This window comes from Bradysia coprophila, chromosome II (genome assembly GCF_014529535.1).
Source record: "Bradysia coprophila strain Holo2 chromosome II, BU_Bcop_v1, whole genome shotgun sequence".
Classification (NCBI taxonomy): Eukaryota; Metazoa; Arthropoda; class Insecta; order Diptera; family Sciaridae; genus Bradysia; species Bradysia coprophila.
The window spans coordinates 12605370-12627450 of NC_050735.1; the positions used below are offsets into that span (position 1 = coordinate 12605370).

Genomic DNA, 22081 nt, shown 5'->3' on the forward strand with positions numbered 1-22081 from the left:
AGTTCCAAGAAATTTCGTCACCAACTGATAAACATATTTCTGGACCAAGGTCCAGATTAAATCACAGAAAATAAATGAATAACTTGGAGTTATTGACATTCGACGTTGAACGAAAGGAGCCTGAGGAACGAAAGGTATTTTTTGTTGCAAGTCGAAATTTAATATTAATATTAATTGTCGACGTTACGTACTCATTTTTTTTTTCTACTCTATTGAGTAATAACATGCCCAGTCCATGTCAATAAATTAAGTGATTAAAAAAAACTAACCGAGAAACATTTCACTTTGCTTACACTCTCATTTCATTTTCATTTTTTATTTTATTTTTGCACTGAAACTGAACGTGATCATGAAAACAAAATGATGAATTCCTAGGAAATCACCTGTAATTATAGGCTATTTGGTTGAACAAAGATCGCACAACTTAATGTTTGAAAGAGCAATTTATTAACCAATTGCTTTATATAAATCAGATGAATGTGATCTACAGCATGACCCGAAATACCATGCACCTCACTTATACCAAGAGCATCTGGAGGGTGGACAGAAACTTTTCTGACAAAACTTTCGGCAAAACATAAAAATATATTTATCAGCAGCAGGGCAAGCCCGTTTACACTGGCTGTCACACAAAACAACGTTATATCTGCATGCATAGGTTCTACTTCTCTATATTTATATTTCCTTTGATGTATCTGGAAGGTATCCTGTTCGATCCTACTGAGTGAGTTCGTCCTTATACCAATTGTGTTAGGAAGATGTTTGGTTCGAAAAAAGCTGAGTGCACCATTGTTTGTACAATGAATTAGCAAGGTGTTTTGCTGACCTTGAACAAAGGCTATTTCTTTAGAATGTGCGAATAGCTAGGAAAAGTATCAAAAAGTGCTAATAGTCGTCTTTTTGGCTATTAGCACATTATGCCAACAATCTCTTAATTAATTAATTAATTAATCTTATTATTAATTTTGCGTTGATTGGTATCTACTGTAATATGTACTTTAAAAGGCTTACAGGCCCTACTCATATTATGACATAAATAAACTAAACTAAGCTAAACTCTTGTTGGCTATTTGCACAATGCGCCAATAGTCTCTACTTGGCTATTCGTAGAAAGCGCCAATAGCATCCGCCTACACTGATAAAAAAAATTCGTCAACATACATCCAGTATGTATGAAATGGCTGGCAGACAGCTTCATTTCTGCCTTACTTCGGATATGTATATTCCAACGTCTGGCAAGTATATCGTACATGTTCGATGTACAAACATACGAGTGACACGGATAGTCACGAGCAGTACGTATGACTATACGTCGGACATGTACGATATACATGTCAGACGTTGGATATACATGTCAGACGTTGGATATACATGTCAGACGTTGGATATACATGTCAGACGTTGGATATACATGTCAGACGTTGGATATACATGTCAGACGTTGGATATACATGTCAGACGTTGGATATACATGTCAGACGTTGGATATACATGTCAGACGTTGAAATATACATATCCGAAGTAAGGCAGAAATGAAGGTGTCTGCCATCCATTTCATACATACTGGACGTAAATTTTTTATCAGTGTAATAATAATCTGTCTTAACAACCTATGAAGGGTTGGGGCTAGATCATCACTATAACTAGTTTAGAAGCTTCGTAAGGTTCGTACGCTTTGTGATTCTTTCCTTATATTTTACTGTACCAGCGACAAACCTAGAAGAGATTCAGGTTACTATCGCCTAATTACCCATATTGCACGACTGAGGCAAAACAAATTTACGTTTAACCTCCAGGTCTTGACCATTTATCAATCACCGCTTTTAAGTTTGGAGCACCCTCTCTCTCTCTCTATCTAAGATCTCACACAGTATATATCCGCTTAAATCAAATCCATTTTCTATCGTCAATGCAAATGTAAATATTCCGTGGAAAGGTTGAAGATCATTGGCCATATTGTTTGAAATTCTTTTTTTTTATAGTTTTAACGCAAACTGATTTCTTAATCAAAATTGAGCATTAATGTGAGCGTAATAAATAAATTAGTGTGAATAAACCTTGACCATGGCCATTAAGTTGGGAGTGTTTATTAGAGAAAGAAGCGTAAAAATGTATTTTTCGAATATTGTGATTAGCTGGAAAATGTGTAAATGATTGATGAGATTGTAATTGGGCAATGGTTGTGGTCTTTTTTTCATAACGCATTTAAACGAAATGGGATTGTCTTTGAAAAACAATTAGAAAAATTTCCTTAGTTTTGACTTTCGCTCAAAATGCATGGATGTATTCTATACAACAAAGCTGCAGCCTGCAGTTCTGTTGCATTTTAGCTGCATTATTGGCTCTGTCAAAATTAACCGGATTGTGTTGTATTACATACCCGACCCATCTAATATTTGTAAAAGTCGATTACAACAATTGATACATATTTACAGATCGATTCAAATTAACGATTTGAATTTTCATTTCATTTTCATCGCAACAATTGTAACACTTTCTTCGATCGAAAAGAAATTAACTTCGGTAAAGAGTTAAAGTGTAAGTATAATGTGTATACATGCACCGTATTGTGTACAGCGTTAAGCGGTTACAAACAAGCCAATCTATCTCTATATACACAGAGACCATACACAAAAACTAATTACGACCGTATTTTATTTAATCTTGATTGTTACACATCTTATTTCGAATTGCCGTTGAATTTGTGGTTTTTGTGACGGTGACTCGCGGTTATATAATGAATGAAATGTGAATGGGAATTTTGGTGTACGATTTTTATTTTGCATAATTATTTATTGGATGTAGGTATGATAAGTGGATTTTTACGTATTACAATGCTTTATGTATGTACTATGTACAGCGGTAGGTATACAAGGTATTAGTTATGGATAAAGTTGTGATTGGGACACGTAATCGAATGTCGAGCAATTTTTTTGGTTTTTGTTTTTGCTCTGATATAATTTTTATTTTAATTTAAATTTGTTTATTCGAAGCAACGGCAGCTGGTGTGTTCTACTACTCATGCTATTTACAAAAACAAAATTCTTTTTCCTTTCGTTTGCATACTGAGTTTTTTCTTGCAGAATTTTTTCTTTAAAGTTGAGGGTTAAGTTTCGTAAGACTGCGTTTGGCCTGGTTTAATGAGTTTTGCAATACACCATCGCTTCAAAATTTATTGTTCTTTTACAAGATGTTTTCTCAAATTCTTTTTTCTAAGTTTAGTTAAAAATAGTTTCAACGAAAAGAAAATTGAGGTCCGGATCCCCTGACTTTTGCACTTTGTCACGTGATTACGGTAAGTTTCTAAGTGACATACATTTTTTACCTGTCGACTTCGAAAAGACGTACACAGGTAGAATGTATTCCTTAAAAATCTTATATTCTCCAGCAGAGCACATTTTCGCTCTTCGTTACCCTCGCTAATTTTGACAAGCTAATAAATAGTGGAATTTATTCTTCAGATTTTCAGTGAACAAATAGCAAGTACTTGAGCGATGACAAGACCATTCGCAAATACGAGTAACGCCGTAGCACTGCCCCTTGCATCAACATAGAAAATATTCGGAGGCCATTCCGACCTTTGTCCCATTGCTAAGTGTTGTAATACATTGGATGCTGCGGAAGTAATTCTTTACGTGAAGATACAAGCCAAACTCACAAGTGTGATTTTTAGTCCTAGCCATTGTGTTAGAAAAAACGGCTGTTCGTGAAAAATGTACTGAAAAAGTCGAATTTCCAAAAAGAAAATTTATTCCACAACTTTTCATTCTTAATCGTGCGTGATAACTGAAAAGCTCTTAAAAACGTAAAGCAAGCGGATTGAAGGGACCTGAAGTAAAGAGTTTGCATATCCGAACTGTTAGAGTCAATTTTTCATTGAATTCTCAATTAAATGTTTTTGAGTCATGTAGGCGGCTAAATTTTTTTTTGTGAATCTAATTTATTCTGAATAAATATCTCGATCAGTACAGTCGCTTTATTAGAATCAATCCACTGCCAATAGGTTATGGGAATCCATCACATGTAAATAGTCAGACAGAACTATTTAGTCAGACAGAATCATTTTGGTCAAGCAGAATCAAATTGGTCAGATAGAACTATTTGGTCGGACAGAACTATTTACATCAACAATTTTATGTGGTCAGTCAGAACTACAATCATTTACGGATACAGTCAGATATCCACACAAGGGATCAGTTAGAATCTCTGGAAATTAACACAGAAATTTACCGAAATTCAAACGTCGTAAGTGCTCGGTTAGAAGTACTCATTTGTCGAAGTATGGATACAAGCAAGATATCTATTGAAAAACTAAACGGCTCAAATTATCAACTATGGAAATACAAAATCGAATGGTATTGATCAAGGACCAAGTGTGGGATGTAGTGAACGAAAACATATCCGCAAACCCGACTGCAGCTTGGAGGCGAAAAGACGATAAGGCAAGGGCAATAATTGGTTTGCAAGTCGAAGACATCGAATTTATTCATATCAAAAAGGCGAAAACATCGAACGAATCATGGACAATTTTGAAAAGTCGACATGAAAAGCCAACGCTGACAAACAAAATTTCGCTCTTGAAAAGAATTTGCGGTCTGAAAATGAACGAAGACGATGATTTAGAGGAACATGTAAACAAGATGAATGATCTGGTTGAACAACTGGCATGTTTAGGTCAAGAATTGGCAGAAAATTTAATCGTGGCTATGATTCTACGTAGTCTGCCAGATTCATACGACTCACTCATAACCGCACTTGAAACTAGACCGGAAGAAGAGCTCACAATTACTTACGTTGTCGGAAAGTTGAACGATGAATACAAAAGGAAAACGGAATCGAAATCGAGCCATCTCAAGTATTCCGAATCTGAAAGTTCAATTCTAAAAATTTCGAATGCCGGACGTCAAGCTCAGAGAACTTGCAGCTATTGTCAGAAGTCTGGTCATCTGAAAATAAACTGTTTTGCGTACAAGATTTCTGTGGAGGATTAAACATACATTTAATGATTTATTTCCGAGAAGGCTGTGAAAAATATCTTAAAATTACCCTTCATGTAATGAATTTTACTTTTGGGGCAGATGTACACGCTAAAACACACAATACATGCAAGTGTACACGCATACACATACATGCTTCAAAATTTTAGCCTTTTTGACGTCTGAGTAATGCTAGGAGCAGTGCTATGACTACCGTGAAAGTGAATAATAGTACATTACTGCTATAAGGCTGAATATAAGAGACATGTACGTATACGAGCAAGTTTTACCTCGCAATTTTGTAAGAAAAATAATTGACCATTTCGGCATCGATTCCAGCTAGAAAATCTCATCTGATTGCTAAGAGCGAATCCATTTGCAAAATCTCTCTTTTGCAAATTCGTAAAATTTCCAAACAGTTGATTTTTGCAATCATCGCTTAATTATATGACTCTGTGGTACTTCTATCCAGAATAATCATTTCTTCCGTAATTTTGTGATAATTTATGGAAGTAAATAAATATTGCTTGTACTTGCACACCGTATAGATGCTCAACGAAAGCAATTATTTATTACAAAAGTTATTTCTTTACAAAAATATTCTTTTGTAAATGATGTTGAACAATACAACAGCAGCATTTTCTTGAATGAAAACAGCTCGATTTTCTATTTTTTACACAAAGCAGAACCGATGAATACAACACAGAATTTCGGTTGTATTTGTATACTTTTCACGCAATTTGATTTTCTATACTAATTCATAACAAAGAAAAAAAAAATGAAAATAAAGAATTTCCATAATGAACACAGGTAAAGTAAATAGAAGAATTATTACGAATTTAATTGAACAACAATCCAACCAATTACCCAATTTCATTTAACATTTTATTATGTTCAGTTGCGCGGAAATGTTAGTGACTTTGTCTTCCATAAAAATTAAAATGTTTAATGTTTAATTCACGAATTCTCAACCAAATGATATACTGCCTGCCACTCGTTTCATAAAATCGGTCTCGTCAATTTCGTAAATTTTATGGCAAAAGTTTTGGGAAATTTTTACGACTAATTTTATTTTAGAGAATGATTGAAATTTATTTATGTTTCTGTGAAGATCCGTTATTGCTCACTATGCCCTTGTGCATCATTTTCGCAATTCGAAATATGAGATTTTTGTTTTCGTTTTTAATGCAGATCTATAATAGAGATACACTGAGCTGAGATATATGTACAGGTTTATTGCATGCGTAACTCGTATCCATAAAGGTATCAATTTCCCTGACGTATTAAATGTAATTCCAATCAAATGTCGCTAAACATAAAACTGTTACAATGGAGTAATTTGACCCCGATTGCGTCAATATAAAATTTATTTCAAATTACGAAATATCAAAGCTACCATCCAATCCAATCTGACTATATAATTTTTGATGAATTTGTGACATAAATTGTTCACACGTGGGTAAGTCTTGGACTCAAATTGAATCTGTTTGGGATTAAAAGTAAAACCGAATCTATTTCATCAGCCTAATGGTAATTTATTTTTCAAAACTCAGTCATTTTCTCCCCTCTGCTGAAACTTGTGTTTAACTCTGGAGAAAATTTAGAAATTGCACAACACCCTAGAAATGCAATTTTCAACTTTTCTTCCCTCGTTGAACAAACAACTATCGTATAAGCACAGCACTGAGCCAACCACTATCAATACGTTCTTTTTCATTACTGCGTCGTCGAGGGGACCTCTTGAAAATTCGGTTATCGTATTTGGTTCAGTGCTATGGTATAAAATACGAAGGAAAATAATCTGACTTCCTTAGGCTCACGATGTGTATCATAACACGAGACTGCAGGTACTTAGCCCTAAGTGTCATAAATAATCATTGTTTACCAAGGGACGAAATAGCAAAGTCCAATGAGAATGAAGATATTTGAACGTTACGTTTTTTTATGTGTATGGGTGACAGTTCAATTATCAGTACAGAGTGAGAGGAAGTTTCATGCTATTTTCTCAACACCTTGCATCGACCAAAAGGTTAATTTTTATGAAACCTAGACCACGAACACGATTCGAGGTCTGTAATCACTTAACAATGAGTTAAATACTCTCGAGGCGAAGCCGAGGAATACTCTCGAGGCGAAGCCGAGGAATACTCTCGAGGCGAAGCCGAATTTGGTAAACATACAAGAAACCCTTCTTATGATTGACAAGCAATATATTTGTCTTAAAGACTTCAGATAATTTTTTGCCGCCATGTAGAATCAAGGAGTAGAAAGAGACAGCTGTAAATAATATATGAAATGTATCAATAGAAGGCTACAAAACCGGGGCAGGGAGAACGGGGCACAAATGGACCTGAAAAATCTACTACACCTATTTTTTTCAGCTGATGTCTACTTCATTGTTAGGATACGATCTAAAGTTCTTGTATCATATACTCGCATATACAGAGAACAATGAGATAAACACAAAGTAAACAAACATTACATTGTAAAGCAGCTGATAAGAAGTAGTTATTCATACAGCCGAGTGATATATGCTTTTTAGGCACTAGATGCGCCTATGGTCTCGGCGCATAGCTATATATCATCTTCAAGGTCATTTGAAATGCCATTCGCATTAAGCAATGCCAACCACGTTGAAAAACTTTCATGTAAGGACACCACTTTGTAATAACCAAGTTTCTGAATGAATGAACGAAAAATTTAACGAAATTTAAGTGAGGTTACGTCAGAAAGCACCGTAACTTGAAGAGGATCTATTGCTAGATGTGCATACTGAATTTTTAAAAGCAGAATTAGTGTAGCAAACTGTTTAAAATGTTCAAGACTAAATGACTTTTCAGTCAAAGTATTTTCGTTACTTTACTGTTTTGCACGTGTAAAAATCCCACTTTTGAATCTAAGCTGTACTTCTTGTTTTCTCTGATTTCTCTCATTTGCCCATTGAAATAGCGTACGAAATTAGACAATTTAGAGAGAAACGACGAGGAACAACAGTAACAAATTAGTAAATGGAATTGTTTATATGGGCAAAGCAGTGAAACAGTATACAAATAATTTTTGAAAACAAATTTAATCTCTCGAAAGTCCAACATGTTAATCCGACACTTCTCTCTGTGAATTTATTTCTAATAAAAATTGTAATCGTTAAAAACGGTCTAAATAATAAAAATTGAATCCGTCATAAAGTCGTTGGTCTAGTTCTTAATCTGACTTTTATGCAAATTAAATTATTAGTATTGAAATCGGCATATGATTATAACATTAAGTACACAATGAAACTTGTTCAAAATTTATTAAAAATATCAAAATTGCAAAACTCCAATAAGTGTTAAATGTATAAATACCAACGCCGACATGAATTCCATACGCAAAAAAAATCAAACTTTACATTTTTAATATCAACAATTCAATCAGCTTAGATTTTATAATAAGCATTTCAATGTACACTTCAAATGTACGGTGCGGTACAAGTTATTGGTTCTACATTTAATTGCAAATATTTCGCACATGTATTTACCTGTCCAAGTGTCTTAAGTTGTTATTAGTACATAACACATAAATTGTATGTACCGTCGTCGGTGTGAATAGGTATCTAACTCACTCACTTCACTGCAAAAATAGATATTGACCTTAAAAGATTTTTATTCAATTTTTTTTCCTCCTATAACATGTTACGTACATATATATTTTGCTGCTTGCTTTTTTTCTTCTATATTTGAAAAGTAAAAGACTTTTTGGACTTAACATTAAATCAATTATAAAGGAGAATTTTTCATGATCTTGACATTAGTTAGATTGATTCATCACGTTACATTATGTTGCGATTAAACTTAATTGTTGCTTACGTGCCTAATTACTTTCGCACACAATGGAGGTATTATTGTTGCTGATGTTGTTGTTTCGGATTTTAAAGAAATCGAATTTGGGAGTGTGATCTTGGATGGTTGCAACAAAGGTCAGCCTTAATTGTTTCGACTGAAGAAGTAGGTTCTCTTATAGCGTTACCTGATTGATCCCCTCAACTGTCTAACTCTGTCCGCAATTTCCACAAGATATATGAGTCGGAACAGTTTTTAAGATAGTCAGCAATAAATGCGATTTTAATTGAATCGCTGAATTGAGCTAAACAGTAGAAAGTGATTGCGCAATTCAGATCTATGATTTATATGAAAATATCGTTTGGTTTGGTGCATGACGTATAGTTATTTGTTTAAGAAAATAGGAAATTCCAACAAGAGTTGGCCTAGGTGGAAATTACTATTTTTTTCCGAGTCCAAAACATCAATTCGTTATTAACATTTTTCTCACTTTGGTTAGAAAATTTCTATTTTGTTAGTTTGCGAGTTAAATCAGCCTTTTTGACACCTGATATACGAGAGTGTTAATGCTTGGAACTCTATAGCAAATATTATTTATATATCTGTCCACTGTATAGTCCGCTTTAAGGCAGAGCAAGCGAACTTTCAGACGCTCGATATATATCCCACTATATCTCTGTGTGGAAGGACTAACATTATGCATCAGCTCGGAGAGGGAGTTTGGTTTTATCTTTGCATCGACACATAAAAAATGATATGTACCTAATGTCTAAATGTTAATTTTGACGAGTTAAATCATGATCCGCATCTTCGACTTAGGATCACAATCACCAACTTGCCAAATAAACCTTTAGACACAGGTGCATAATATTTATTATATAACTAGAAATGTGAAGTGGGATATTCGTTCTTGATGTCGTAATCTCGGTTCTCCTCATCGTCTCGAACCATTTACGCCACCTCGAACCGACATCTCACTTTACAGTTGCAGCTGTATCAAACACTATTATTTGTATTGGCACTGAATTAATAGATATCGGTGAATCGGGTGTACGTATGGGACTAAGTAAATGAAAAATCTAGTACTTCAAGATGTACAATTTGTTGCGAAGGCAAGATTAAGATGCTTTATAATTTGGTGACAATGAAGGATGAAGTCACTAGGGATAAAAAGTTCAAAAGTCGAGGTTATGTGCGTTTTCTGTTGGTCCGAGGCGAAGTCGAGCTTTACCACCGAGATATAAAACAAGAAATCCATTTTAACAATTCCGTTACATTTATTTAAAATCTATGACACATCTGTAGGAATTTTTCTCAACTAAGTAAGGAAAAGTAAAAATTGTTGCTCAATTGTTGATTACAAATTCAGTCTGAGCTGCTGGCTGATCTTCCAGCATAAGGTTAGTAAAATGAATGCTAATCAGGTATAGAATTTACCAAATTATGCGAAATTATATTTCTATTTCAAAGTAGGAAGTGACTATTTGGACCTGTGTGCGAATAGCCAATATACGCTTGTACGCACACGCCTCGAATAGTAAATAGACACACTATCGACACGTGAGTGCGAATAGCAACACAAAATATGTGATCAATCACCCTGTTTTATGTGTTGATAACCTTCAAAATTTCTGTTGTTTATCTAGGGTCGAAATATCACGAAGTCTTCGTTGTTCTTAACTTATGCTAAGAGGCTTTTTTAGCAAACTCGATTCCAGAACTCGCCTCGTGCTCATGCTGGAAACCTCTCGTTCGCTAAGAAAACCTCTTAGCATGCGTTAGGAAATAGTTATTTATCTACCAAGGTAGGTATGAAGGTATTTTTTCGCACTAGATGTCGATTGTCGACCCGAGGCGTTGAATGAAATCGAGTAGTCCATGCTTAGTATATACGCTTCAACAATACGTTTGGTATAATTGTGTGACTATATAGCCGAATGGCTATAGTCGCTGCTTTGTGTTCAAAAACCTTTTGGTGTCGGGGGTTCGATTTCTGGTCAATGCAAGATTTTTATTTATAAAAATTTAGCCTTTGCTGAAGGTAATTGGTTCTTTACCGTGCGAAAAAAAAGTTGATATCGCACTGTGTCCAGGAATACAGTGAAATAAATACCTTCAAAACGACATTAAATGGATGCATGGAAAGGTGATGATTATGGACCGGAACTGCGAAAAATACTATTTTGCATCTCAGAACAAAAGCTCGTCCAAAAGCTAACCTGTTTGAACCAAAGCCTATTTTGGGGAAAACTTTTTACTAAAGTTTCCGACATTTTATCGACAATTTCTATATTTTTTGGGAAATTTAATGAAAATATGGGAAAATTAACGAAAATATGAGAAAACTATCCAAAAATAATGCACTGTTCTCTATAGTCTCTGTTTATCAAAAGAAAAAGCTTTTTCATAAATGGTACTAGATATACTCACAAAAGTTGTTTCTTTCAATCAAAAATTCAAATTCGCAACGAGACAAACTGCATATTAATAATTCGTCCACTGTCCTTTACACCGAACTAAGCTTTAAAGCTGAACGATATGGAGCCAAACATCTTACCAAAAAAAAACATCCCAACAACCAGTTCCCACAATATATCGATTTGAATGTTATAAGCACAAACGATTAATGGTCCAAATGCAATGAGTAATAAATATATTGTAAATACACTCAAATTGACGATTAAATGTACTTTCATTTTCATTACACCAATTCGTAGACTCGTTCACAGACGCACAGACAGACATTGACTATAATGTATAGTATAGTATACCTTACCTCCGTTTTTTTTTTAATATACAAAAAAAAGTTGTTTGCTTATGCTCAGTATGATGCCTGCTGTACGAATAAAATGTTTTGTTTTGTTGGTATATTTTACATACACCTGAGCCAAAGTCTTAATTTCCTACATTAAAAGTGAATTTCTTTAGCAGCATTTGCGAACAGTTCTCAGTTGTGATCAAGATTTCGAGAATAACGGACGCGCGTGTGCTCAAATTATCGGTAGCGGCTCTCGGAATATAATTCTTTTTTTTCGTTTAATTCAATTAAAAATAATTCAGAAGTTATGGTGTTAATGAATTATTAATTTATGAACTGAATCAGTGCCAATAAAAAATTAATAGACGAACGACCAAGTCAAATTAACCAGAAAAAATGCTAAAATTTACACTTTCAATAATTGTATTAGCAAGTGGTGTGCTAAGTTGGAAACCAATTGTTTCACCGTCATCCTTCAGTATATCACAACATCATCCAGCGCTGGGACAGTCGCATAATACTCTTTCGGACGGCGCTGATACCAGCGCAGAGAGTACGGTTACTTATCATGGAAATTCATTTTTGAATCATCACGCACCTGGTCATGCATTGATAGGCAGTGATGAAGATACTGAAGCTAGAGTTGTACATAGTGGAGGTGCAGGCTATCACTATGGACCGAAATATTTGTCTGGATTGTTACCGTCAACTGTAAGTGGTTTTCATTTGTTGTATGAGTTGTCGTCACCTTATTGTGGGAACTGTACTTATATTTCTGAATTGATTCCGTCTGGTCAGGTAACTGCTTGCCAGTCATTGATAGTTATCGCGTTTCCCAAATTTTTCGTTAAACATGTCCGACAAACAAAAAATTTAATTTGTATCTCAAGAAAGGAGCTTATTTCAGCTCGTAGAGCTATACTGAGTGGATTTTCCTTGTTGAGCTTTTAGGATTATCTTGAAATTTTTTTACAATTTCTTTGAATTTTGAGGATTTTCTAAGGATTATTCAAGTGATTTCTTTCGAGTCGAATCCTTAACCACACAAATGTGTTTGATAGTTCGTTTTTTCAATTTATTTAAATTTCATTTATTTTCAAACAATTTCTTAAATGCACTGCGTAGCTCCGGAATGCGTTACAATTCTAAGGAGCTACAACAGCTTTAGCTTGAAAAGCTTTTTAGGAGCTTTCAATTCCAACGGAAAATGTTAATCCGTGTTCAGAGGTTATACCGATTTATACTCGGGTTATACGCACGCAGAAAAGAGAATTGTGGAAAATGCGCGAAAAATGTTTTGTGATCGAAAGTTCAAATGGTGTCTTGTTCGAAAAAGGCTTGGTGTGAGGTGCATTTTCTGTGGATATTTCTTTAATTTATTTCCGTTAGAATCTATTACTCATCTACATCTTTAATAAAATGCTCCAGACAGAGTTATCGGTCACACAAACGAATAGAGGGAAGGGATTGTAAGATCCAACAAGTTAAAAATCGAATTCATTTCATAATTCACCCGCTACACAACATGAGGGCAATTTCGCATATGAAATGAAATGGATTAAGAAAGTCGGATGTTATAATTCCTTGACTGTTGTTTCGCTGAAAGGGAACCTTCCGATACAAAAATATTCCATTTTTTTTACCATTTTTTAAGGAACAAAATTTTCCCAATATTGTGCTAGGTATGGATTGACCGTAAATGAATACTTAAATACAGAAGGGGACGTGCTACATTATTGATTTATAAGAAAAATGAAATTTCGTTCACTTATATATCCGAATAGGATGACGAGATGTTTTTGTTTTGTTTTAAACTATAAAAAAAAAACTTCTATTGATATCGCCGGCCGTTTTCATAAAGTTATACTCGAGAGGTGGCATGGTGGCGCTATCGATCAAAGGAAACTACAAAAATATAATGGCAAACCAAACATGTTCAAATAATGACAGCGCCATATTGAAACCTCTCGAGTGTAACTCAATGGACTACTTGAAGAAGAAAAATCTTATATCTTAAAATTCGCTAATGCAACATGTCTCTTTCTGCATTTAACTACTCAATCTTCAAACTAAAGACTTTGATATTTTTAACAAAATTTAAAGCTTCAGTTGAGCTTCCGTCTTATTTTATCTGTACGGACGCTGCCGTTACTTCCACGAAATTCCAATGTAATATAAAATAAATTCACAAACAAAGCGGATTGAATAATACAACTCAAGTACGATTTCCTCCGAAATGTATATGGTGTTTTCGATTTCCTACAATGACAATGCGTATCCTTGACAATCACTGAAGACTAAATTTTTTAATCAGATAAATTTATCCGATAAATTCCTACCCACTCCATAGAAATAATCGTTTTCTATCTTTAGGCCGAACAACATTGCAGTGTGGATAAATTTGCAGTAGAACACGAGGGAACAGTGCAATACGAGCAATCCTTACCCAAAATGGATCAATTTACCATATGTACCTGGATGAGGTTTACCAATCACAGTGGTGACCATGTTCTGTTCACATATTCAGGTATTATCAATTAAAAAGCTGCTGATGCTGAAGTTTTGCAAAACGTTGTGAGGGAAATTATCTTATTTCCGCCAATTAATTTTGATATACATCTACATTGGTCAGTCAGTTAGGTGGAAGTCTTGCTGACGGTGGATGTGTTGTCTTTTTATGTTTTTCATTACGGTTGATGAAACCGTTCAACCATTTTCAACGTTTGATTTTTAGTAAAAAATAGGGTGTGTCGATTTCAATTTTTTTCCTAAGTGATTTCGTATTCGGTATTCACTTATAAAATTTTTGAAAACCGGACCTCGGCGAAACCTAACCAAAACGACGTCGCAAAATTGTTTTGAAGGTTGTATGTCGTAATGGTTCATCTACATTTGGTAAAGCTTTTTTTTTGTTGGACCTATAATGTCTTGTCAAACTTGAAATTTAAAAAAAAAAATAAAGCGGTGCAAGCTTAATTGACATAAACAGAAACTATTTTTGTGAAAACGATTTTCTTTATTTTTCAGAATTTTCCTAAATTTTCTGAATATTCCTAATTTTTTCCGAATTTTTCCGAATTTTCCCAAATTTTCCCAAAATTTTTAAGAATTTTTCCTAATTTTCCCAAATTTTCCCAAAATTTTTAAGAATTTTTCCTAATTTTCCTAAATTTTTCCTAATTTTCCTAAATTTTTCCTAATTTTCCTAAATTTTTCCGAATTTTCATAAATTTTTCCGAATTTTCCTATAATGTATTTAATTTTCCTAAAACTTACCTATGTTTCCTAAATTTTTCCGAATTTGCCTAATTTTTCTAGGGAAAATTTAGAAAAATGTGGAAGACCTAAAGAAAATACAGAAACAATTTTCCCAAATATAGTCCTTCCTTCTAAAAATAACTTTAACATTCGATGGTGACTCGCGGTAAATCGGAATCCGAAATCACTAAAGAAAAATCAACACACCCTATTGCGCAAATGATTTTCGTTACCAAAATTGAACATTAATTTGTCTATAATGTTCAAGGAATTGGAGCTGCACTCTTTCAAAATTATTATTTTTTTACACTAATTAATTAACAAAGTTCCGAAATGTGCATTGGAAAACTAATCATTATAGAATATGTAGCGCAAATTCACGGTCTTATGTTCGCAATCCATACCATCAATTTATCGTTTCACTTTCGCGTTTCGCTTTTATGCAGACCTAAAATTCATTTATAACTCAAAACCCCTTTGTTTATACATCCAATGTACAGAGTGCACTATGAGCATAAGACTTAAATGGTAGTTATTAAGCCATTAACCATATTCGGTGTCTTATTAAATCGTCAAAAACATTCAGTAAATAAATGTGATGCAAGTCTATGAGTCTTTATAAATACTATTTTGATAAGAATGATATTTCACTGTCCATGCAATGAATAATGTCGTCTTGCAATACAGTTTTTTTCCGTTCTACATCAATTATTAACTCACGATAGATTTATGCAACTTGACTGAATGGAACGGACTATAAGCAAACATGTTTTGATGTATATTGAATCAAAGAATTGAGAGGTACATAAATATGAGGTACAGATACATATTGTTTTCGGTGTAATAAATCAGTTTTTGAAAGCCTGTTTTACAATCGCCAGTAGCGTAGCATTTCAATTATCAGAATTGTTCCACGACATAAGATAATATTCGGGCCGTTCAAATAGTGCCAAAAAAGACGAATTTTGGAACCGCTCACCTTCAGGCAAAAATACATGAAAAATTAAAAATATTATGGGGAGCGGGCTTTTGATTGACTTTCTCCCCACATGATAGCTTGTGCACTATTTTATAATGACCTCTTCAATTGGCGCTGTGGTTCGAATGCAACAGTTACCCTTTCACAGACGACAATAATATCAACATTTTTACTAATCTATTACTTCATTTGAACTAAATATTTTCAAGAGATCGATTTCAAATCTTTTACTTCACTTATTTGAACATACCAGTCGTCGTGATCCTAGGAAATTTTTGTCAACTAAAATAAACATGAGGGGCGTAAAGGACGTTCGCAAATTCACTGTTCCCAGACAGAGTTATAACTAGAAATTATGTTCGGTCATACATCTGAAACCTCAAAAATTCATATTTATGGAGATACTAAAGATTTAGGGTTTGCCATACAGAATTGCACTGAATTGCAAACGTCCTCTGATGGCACATGTCTCTCGTGTCGGACTCATAAGACAACTGAGGCGGCACTTTCAGCTTCGATGCACAAAAACATAATGTCTCATGAAATATAATGGTTGAAAGTGTTAAAAAGTGCGTAAAATTTGGACTAAAAATTTGCTGCTGTTTGAACAATGAGTCGCACAGTTGGTTAAGCATTTTAGTTGACTTGTGTGAACGTTATTGCGTCACTAGAAACTCGTTAACTTAACACTGCAGAAAAGGTGTACAATAAAGACACCTGTGATGTGAATTTACCTCCTACGTTCATTGAGAGTCACATAATCCAATTCTGGTCTAATAGTAGTACATCGAGTATACATTTACGAAACATAATCCCATGTTGCTTAAATCTCGTTTCCAATCCAATTTTCTGTGCAAAATGTCTGTAGCTAGCAAAAAAAAGAACTAAAGATGTTTGTTCATTGCATAACACCACTGGACTTAGTTTAACGAAAAACGAAAAGGCAGTAAAACGAGAATAATAAAAAAATATAACAAACAAAAAGCAAATAAACGAAAAAAAAAAAACTGGAATTTAATTTGGACCATTTATGTCGAGAAAGTAGTTTATTAAAATGACAAATTATAATTTCGGCGAAATGGAATTGCTGTCGATTAAGAGACAGTTCAGTTACGTGATTTAAACTCTGTGTCAAAATGAAATAATTAACGGACCAAGAAAATTTGTGTTAATTTGGTCCACCAAATTTTATTTACGTAACACAAATTCCATCTGAATTTATATCTTGATGCCAGTACAAGAAAATGTGCATTGTGCATGACGACAGTAATTCAAATTGAAAATGTTTCCATTCCAAAAAGAATGTTCATTGCTTCAACTGAAGTAACAGTTTAAAATTCCTTCTTCTTACTCCAATTTTTGTTAATAAATAAAACGGTCAGTGAAAGGTTGGTACGCACGATAATAAAATGTTTGCACTCTTTTTAAACGAATGTCTGAGCACCTTGAATCATTTTCGATTAATTAATAATTAAGATGGGTTACACCTTATTCACGGTGTTATTGAATAAAGTCTGATTGATGGTGGGATGTAACTCAAATATTTGTTTTTGATAAATTGTTAATCGATGACCTTTAATCATAAAACCAAAGTACATAAAACCTCTGAAGGTGGTTGCAAATCTGCAAAAAGACACAGGACCCGACTTTAAGGTACAGTTATGGTGAATGTTTTGTATATGCACGTACGTACAGCACGTTGTAATAGTTTTTCGTTCACATGTTCACAAAGTGAAAATGAAGTTGGAAATTTCATTTGTGCCCAGAGCATAGCGAGGGCCTTAAGTCACCTGAGAAAATGAAAATTCCTTCTTTTTTCCTGAGGTCAACACAACGTTTTTCACAACAAGGGCTACCGAAGTTACAGCTGAGTTGAGAAAATTTGGCTCCCGAAACTTTCGGGATCCGCTGAAGGCTTTGCATTAGCTTCTTTGCATTAATCAACCAAGAATTCGAAGGCATATTGTTCCGGTTAAAATGTCTTCTCTTCGTGACAACATTCAAACAGTAGGATATACCTTAAGTTGAATATCATTTAAATACTTTTCTTACGACATACAGGACCAAACTGGCCAAGGCATACCTAAGGGTCCTTTTGGCTTTTTCTATTTGTTGGGCTTTTTACAAATTCGTTCTACTTACCCAGCCAGTCCGGCTCTGATTTCACTTACTGTGTTTGTGTTATTTATCATGACTTGCAGACAGCCTTTTTGTAAAAGATTGTGTTTTCATACCCCAGGGTCAGTGTGCGGATCAAGATCCACAATGAAAGTCGTTGATAGGACCTCTTCATGTGTTCTCACGTCAGTCGTGGCATTTTAATTTTCAAAAAATGTTTATTCGACCCCTCGTAGACATGAAATGTTATTAGTGGTTTTTGAAGAGGGCAGCACCACGAGTAAGAATAACATAACAAGAAAATATTTCGATGAGAAAATTTTTAATTTTATCGATTTTCCTTCTTTTTTTGGACCTCTGGGAGGCTTTGAAAACTGTTGACTTGTTTGATCACAAAAATATTGTTACTGTTTAGCCTGCGAGGTCTAAGCTTTACAGCGATACCAATCATGACCAATTTATGACTACCAACTATGACTACCTCTTATGAATTCACGAGAGGTCGAATACAATTTTTTTGAAGCTCACCGTGATGTATGTTAACGGAATAACGACGGAAAGTTGCACAAGCAGTTTCCATATGGGCAAAAAGGCAATTGCACCTGGTGCACAGAAAAATTTAACACTTGAGTCTACAAAAAAAATGTTTTTTGAGTCACCTATAAAATTTACATTTGGTGCACAACGTTTACTGTTGGCGCTCATTTGAGAATTTGAAAAAAGCTTCTGACGTGACGGTACCTTTTACCATACATTTGTTTGATTTTGAGCAGATTTTGAGAGCAATATTTGTCACAACTCCTAATTTATTCAGCAAAACAATAGTTTGACCACAGTCAACCCAATGAAAGTGTAAAACTGGTTTGGTCTATTGTCCGCCCGGAGGACATAAAAATTGGATTTTCGTACTTAAACGCACTCATTTCCATATTATTTTGACATAAAATGTGAGTGCGTTTAAGACGAATTCGCCGATCGACCATACCTGTTCTAGACTTTCATTGAGTCAACCGCTATTGTATTACCATTGAACATTAAGAAAATTCTTTTAACAATTTCATTCGAAAAAATTTCAATTTCAGTCGATCATGAACCGAGAGAAATCCAATTTTGGATAGCTAATTCGAAAGGTGCCAGTTTCTTCTCGTTAGCAGTCCATGGCCAAAGTTTATTCAGACTGAACTATCCCGTTCGGATGAGAAAGTGGCACCACGCATGGTATTGAATTACTATTATTTAGTCAATTGGTTGTTTAATAAAAATTATCTTCAAGCGCATCATGGAACGGTAAAACTGGAGAATGGCAATTGTGGGTCAAGGCAGAACGTGTCGGCAGAGGTTTCCACAATCGAGTGAGTGTTAATAGATTTCTTATTTAGTTTAAATAGAGTCGTAGTTACGTCCTATAATAAACATTGTGCTATAGCCCTACTCCCTACAACGCCCTTCACGATTTTGTAAGAGAATTTCACACGTTTAATCTCTCAAAATATTGCATCTCTTTTGCATTAAGTTTTTCATGCATTATAGGGTAGAGTTGATCGATTTGACCTGTTGTGAATATCTAATGGAAAAAGGAACATATTGTCAATCCCATCAACGCTAAATTGTTCGTGTGTTTTCAGTCTAACCATTTTCGAATTTGTTCAAATTCAAACTAACTATAAAAGTGAGAGGAAGTGAACATTTCAAAAATCTCTAATTGATAGATATCAACGAATCTAGCCCACTTTAGAAGATTTGCACATCGGCAAATTTACTTTTAATTCAACTGAAAACTCGATCAAATTATATGTCATCACTGAGACGAAAGACATATAATTTTTGAGTTTCGGTCGACTAAAACGCTAATATTTATTTGCGCAATTTCTTCTCTTATTTCCTATCTGGCGCTACATTTTCCATTCAATTTCTATGTCATAATTATTAGGCGTCTCACTTCAATTACATCAATATCTTTGCATTGTTTAGATGACACCGAATGCATACAATCTTATGCAACTTGAAAATTGTAATAGGTTGATTGACTGCAAAGCATTACTTTCCAAGCTCTTACTTTTTAGTTGCTCTTTCTTTCACATAATATTTAAGTAATTAACCTGTTCTTACATTATCGCATCATGCATCATGATGCAGTTTATCGTCGATAGAAATGAACACAGATATCGTACACCAATCAAAGTATTAAAAAAAATGAGATCACAAAAATTGATATTTATACTGGAAGTGATGCATATGATATGTTAGCTGTGCTCCAATAATTTTCTTTGTTATGACCTATTATGCAACACATTTCATGTTGATAGTAGGTATACACTTTCAACCATAATAACATTATTGTATACATGGTGTTCTGATGTATGGCCTATATGTGCGCATAATGTGTCTGATGCCATCGTAACTCCATTTCCTTTTATATGAAATGTAATAGAGAACAGTCGTGAACTGTGATAGGATTGTACAGCTCGGTGAAAGTATATTTCCCTAATCCAACTATGAAAATGCCGAAACAGTGACTGTTTTCCCAGAATGTTACAGTAGACCGCGAGGTGATGATGCATCTTGCTTTTGGCTAAGAATTCTGTAGCACCAGTCTTCGGGTATGTATCAGTACTTCAGTAGTCAGACGTCTATTGTTCTTTCATTGTAAAACTTGTTTTTATGAATGAAAGGACAAAAGTGGTTCGACTACTGGTACGTATCCGGAAACTGGTGCCATCACCCTATTATATGTACCAACCTAGTGCCTAAAATTGAGGATTTTATCATTAAATTTCACCGAAAAATTGACTTAATTTGGTGAACTAGTGAACTAGGCCCTGAACCATTCAGTAATATAAATGGTGCGAACAATGACAACGACGAAATCAAGGCCGAAGTAGCTATATATAGCTATGAATTGGTTTTCCCATCACCGACCGCTTTCAATGTTTTTTCTTCCACAGATTGTCGGAGAGACTATTAAACCTAACGGAATACTGTTCTCCGGAGGTCCATCCATCACCGGGCCAGTAGCTGATGATCTTCACATGGAAATAACAATGCTGCAGATTTATAAGGTGGCATTAAGTGCTGGCAAAGCTCACCGTGACCACAAACATCACCACGTTCATCACTTTGATCATGAAGGACCTGCAACAAGTACAACTACTCTACCACCACCAACAGTGGTAATTAGACGCATAGCCATTTTCACGTCTGTTCTTGGGTAAAATTATTTCTTTCTTTGCATACCCAGCATCCCAATTTGCAAGCGATGAATCCACTACTGGCTAACGGTCAAATTACAACTAGACTTCGAATCAATTTGGCTGGTGCTCAACCACCAAACACAGTTCCTGTTCAGGGTGTTCCATCGCAAATTTTCGGCGGAGCTGTACCAGCAGCCCAACATGCCACCATTGGAACACAGTTCGTCAGTGGACAATTTAGTCCAGCTGCACGGTACACAACGCAACAATTGCTTGGATCACAATACCAGACCGCACCGGCACAACAGAGCATAGTTTTCCCAAGTTCCGCTGCATCAGCTCCAACATCGTATGCACAGATTAGTGACCCGAGTGACGATCAGTATCTCGACACTGATGTCTCGCATGGGCTGTTCAAACGTAGCAGTGAAAGTGACAAAATTGTAAAGAAACGCGAAACGGCGTCCAATAAAAAACTCGATAAAAGGGCGTTGGTTACACTCACCGACGGATCGGTCATTGACGATCGCGTTATCGCATCGAATCCGTTCGATTTTGATGGACTTGCACAATTCGGCGCACCGGCATTCCAAGAACATTTAAACAAAATGATGGACATCGAAGATGAGATAAAGGAACACGATCGAGAACCGGCCGAGGGAGAAGTACAAGCCGTTTTGGATTTGTGTTCGGCGTGTGACGTAGAGCCGTTCGAGGGGGCTATAGTATTGTCATGGAAAGATGTTAAAGTAACAACAGAGCATGCACTTAGTGCGAAAAGTTTGGGTGGTTGCGGACAGTTTTAGTGTGTCGGCGACAGCGGTTAATCTTAAGTACGTTTAGTAATTTATATTTTAAACACCGAGGGCATTTGATGCTCGTTGTGTAAGCATTGTCGCCATAGAGATGTTTGTCAGAATGGAGAATTGTTGAAAATATTTTTTTGTATTAAAAATGCATTACAAAGAACGACGGTATTTCAT

At 34.9% G+C, this 22081-nt stretch overlaps 1 protein-coding gene across 2 annotated transcripts; it reads left to right on the forward strand.

Annotated features, from left to right (window-relative positions):
• Positions 1 to 11719: 11719 nt before the first annotated feature.
• Positions 11720 to 22067, forward strand: LOC119073785. Of its 2 annotated transcripts, none has more exons than XM_037179473.1 (6): positions 11720 to 12263; positions 13926 to 14079; positions 18990 to 19125; positions 19181 to 19259; positions 20853 to 21077; positions 21146 to 22067. In XM_037179473.1, exons 1-6 carry the CDS (start codon positions 11949 to 11951, stop codon positions 21902 to 21904), a joined length of 1668 nt encoding a protein of 555 aa, XP_037035368.1. In that variant the 5' UTR covers positions 11720 to 11948; the 3' UTR covers positions 21905 to 22067. The 2 variants fall into 2 exon arrangements, with proteins under 2 accessions (XP_037035368.1, XP_037035379.1); XM_037179484.1 differs by having other exon boundaries at positions 11720 to 12266; positions 13929 to 14079; positions 21146 to 22061.
• The last annotated feature ends 14 nt before the right edge of the window (positions 22068 to 22081 follow it).

Excerpts from the sequence above, each read along its gene's own strand:
- LOC119073785 (XM_037179473.1), top strand. The coding sequence starts at position 11,949 with ATGCTAAAATTTACACTTTCAATAATTGTATTAGCAAGTGGTGTGCTA. Across the intron at positions 19,260-20,852 it reads GCAGAGGTTTCCACAATCGA|ATTGTCGGAGAGACTATTAA; the intron begins GTGAGTGTTAAT and ends TTTCTTCCACAG. Across the intron at positions 21,078-21,145 it reads CTCTACCACCACCAACAGTG|CATCCCAATTTGCAAGCGAT; the intron begins GTAATTAGACGC and ends TTGCATACCCAG.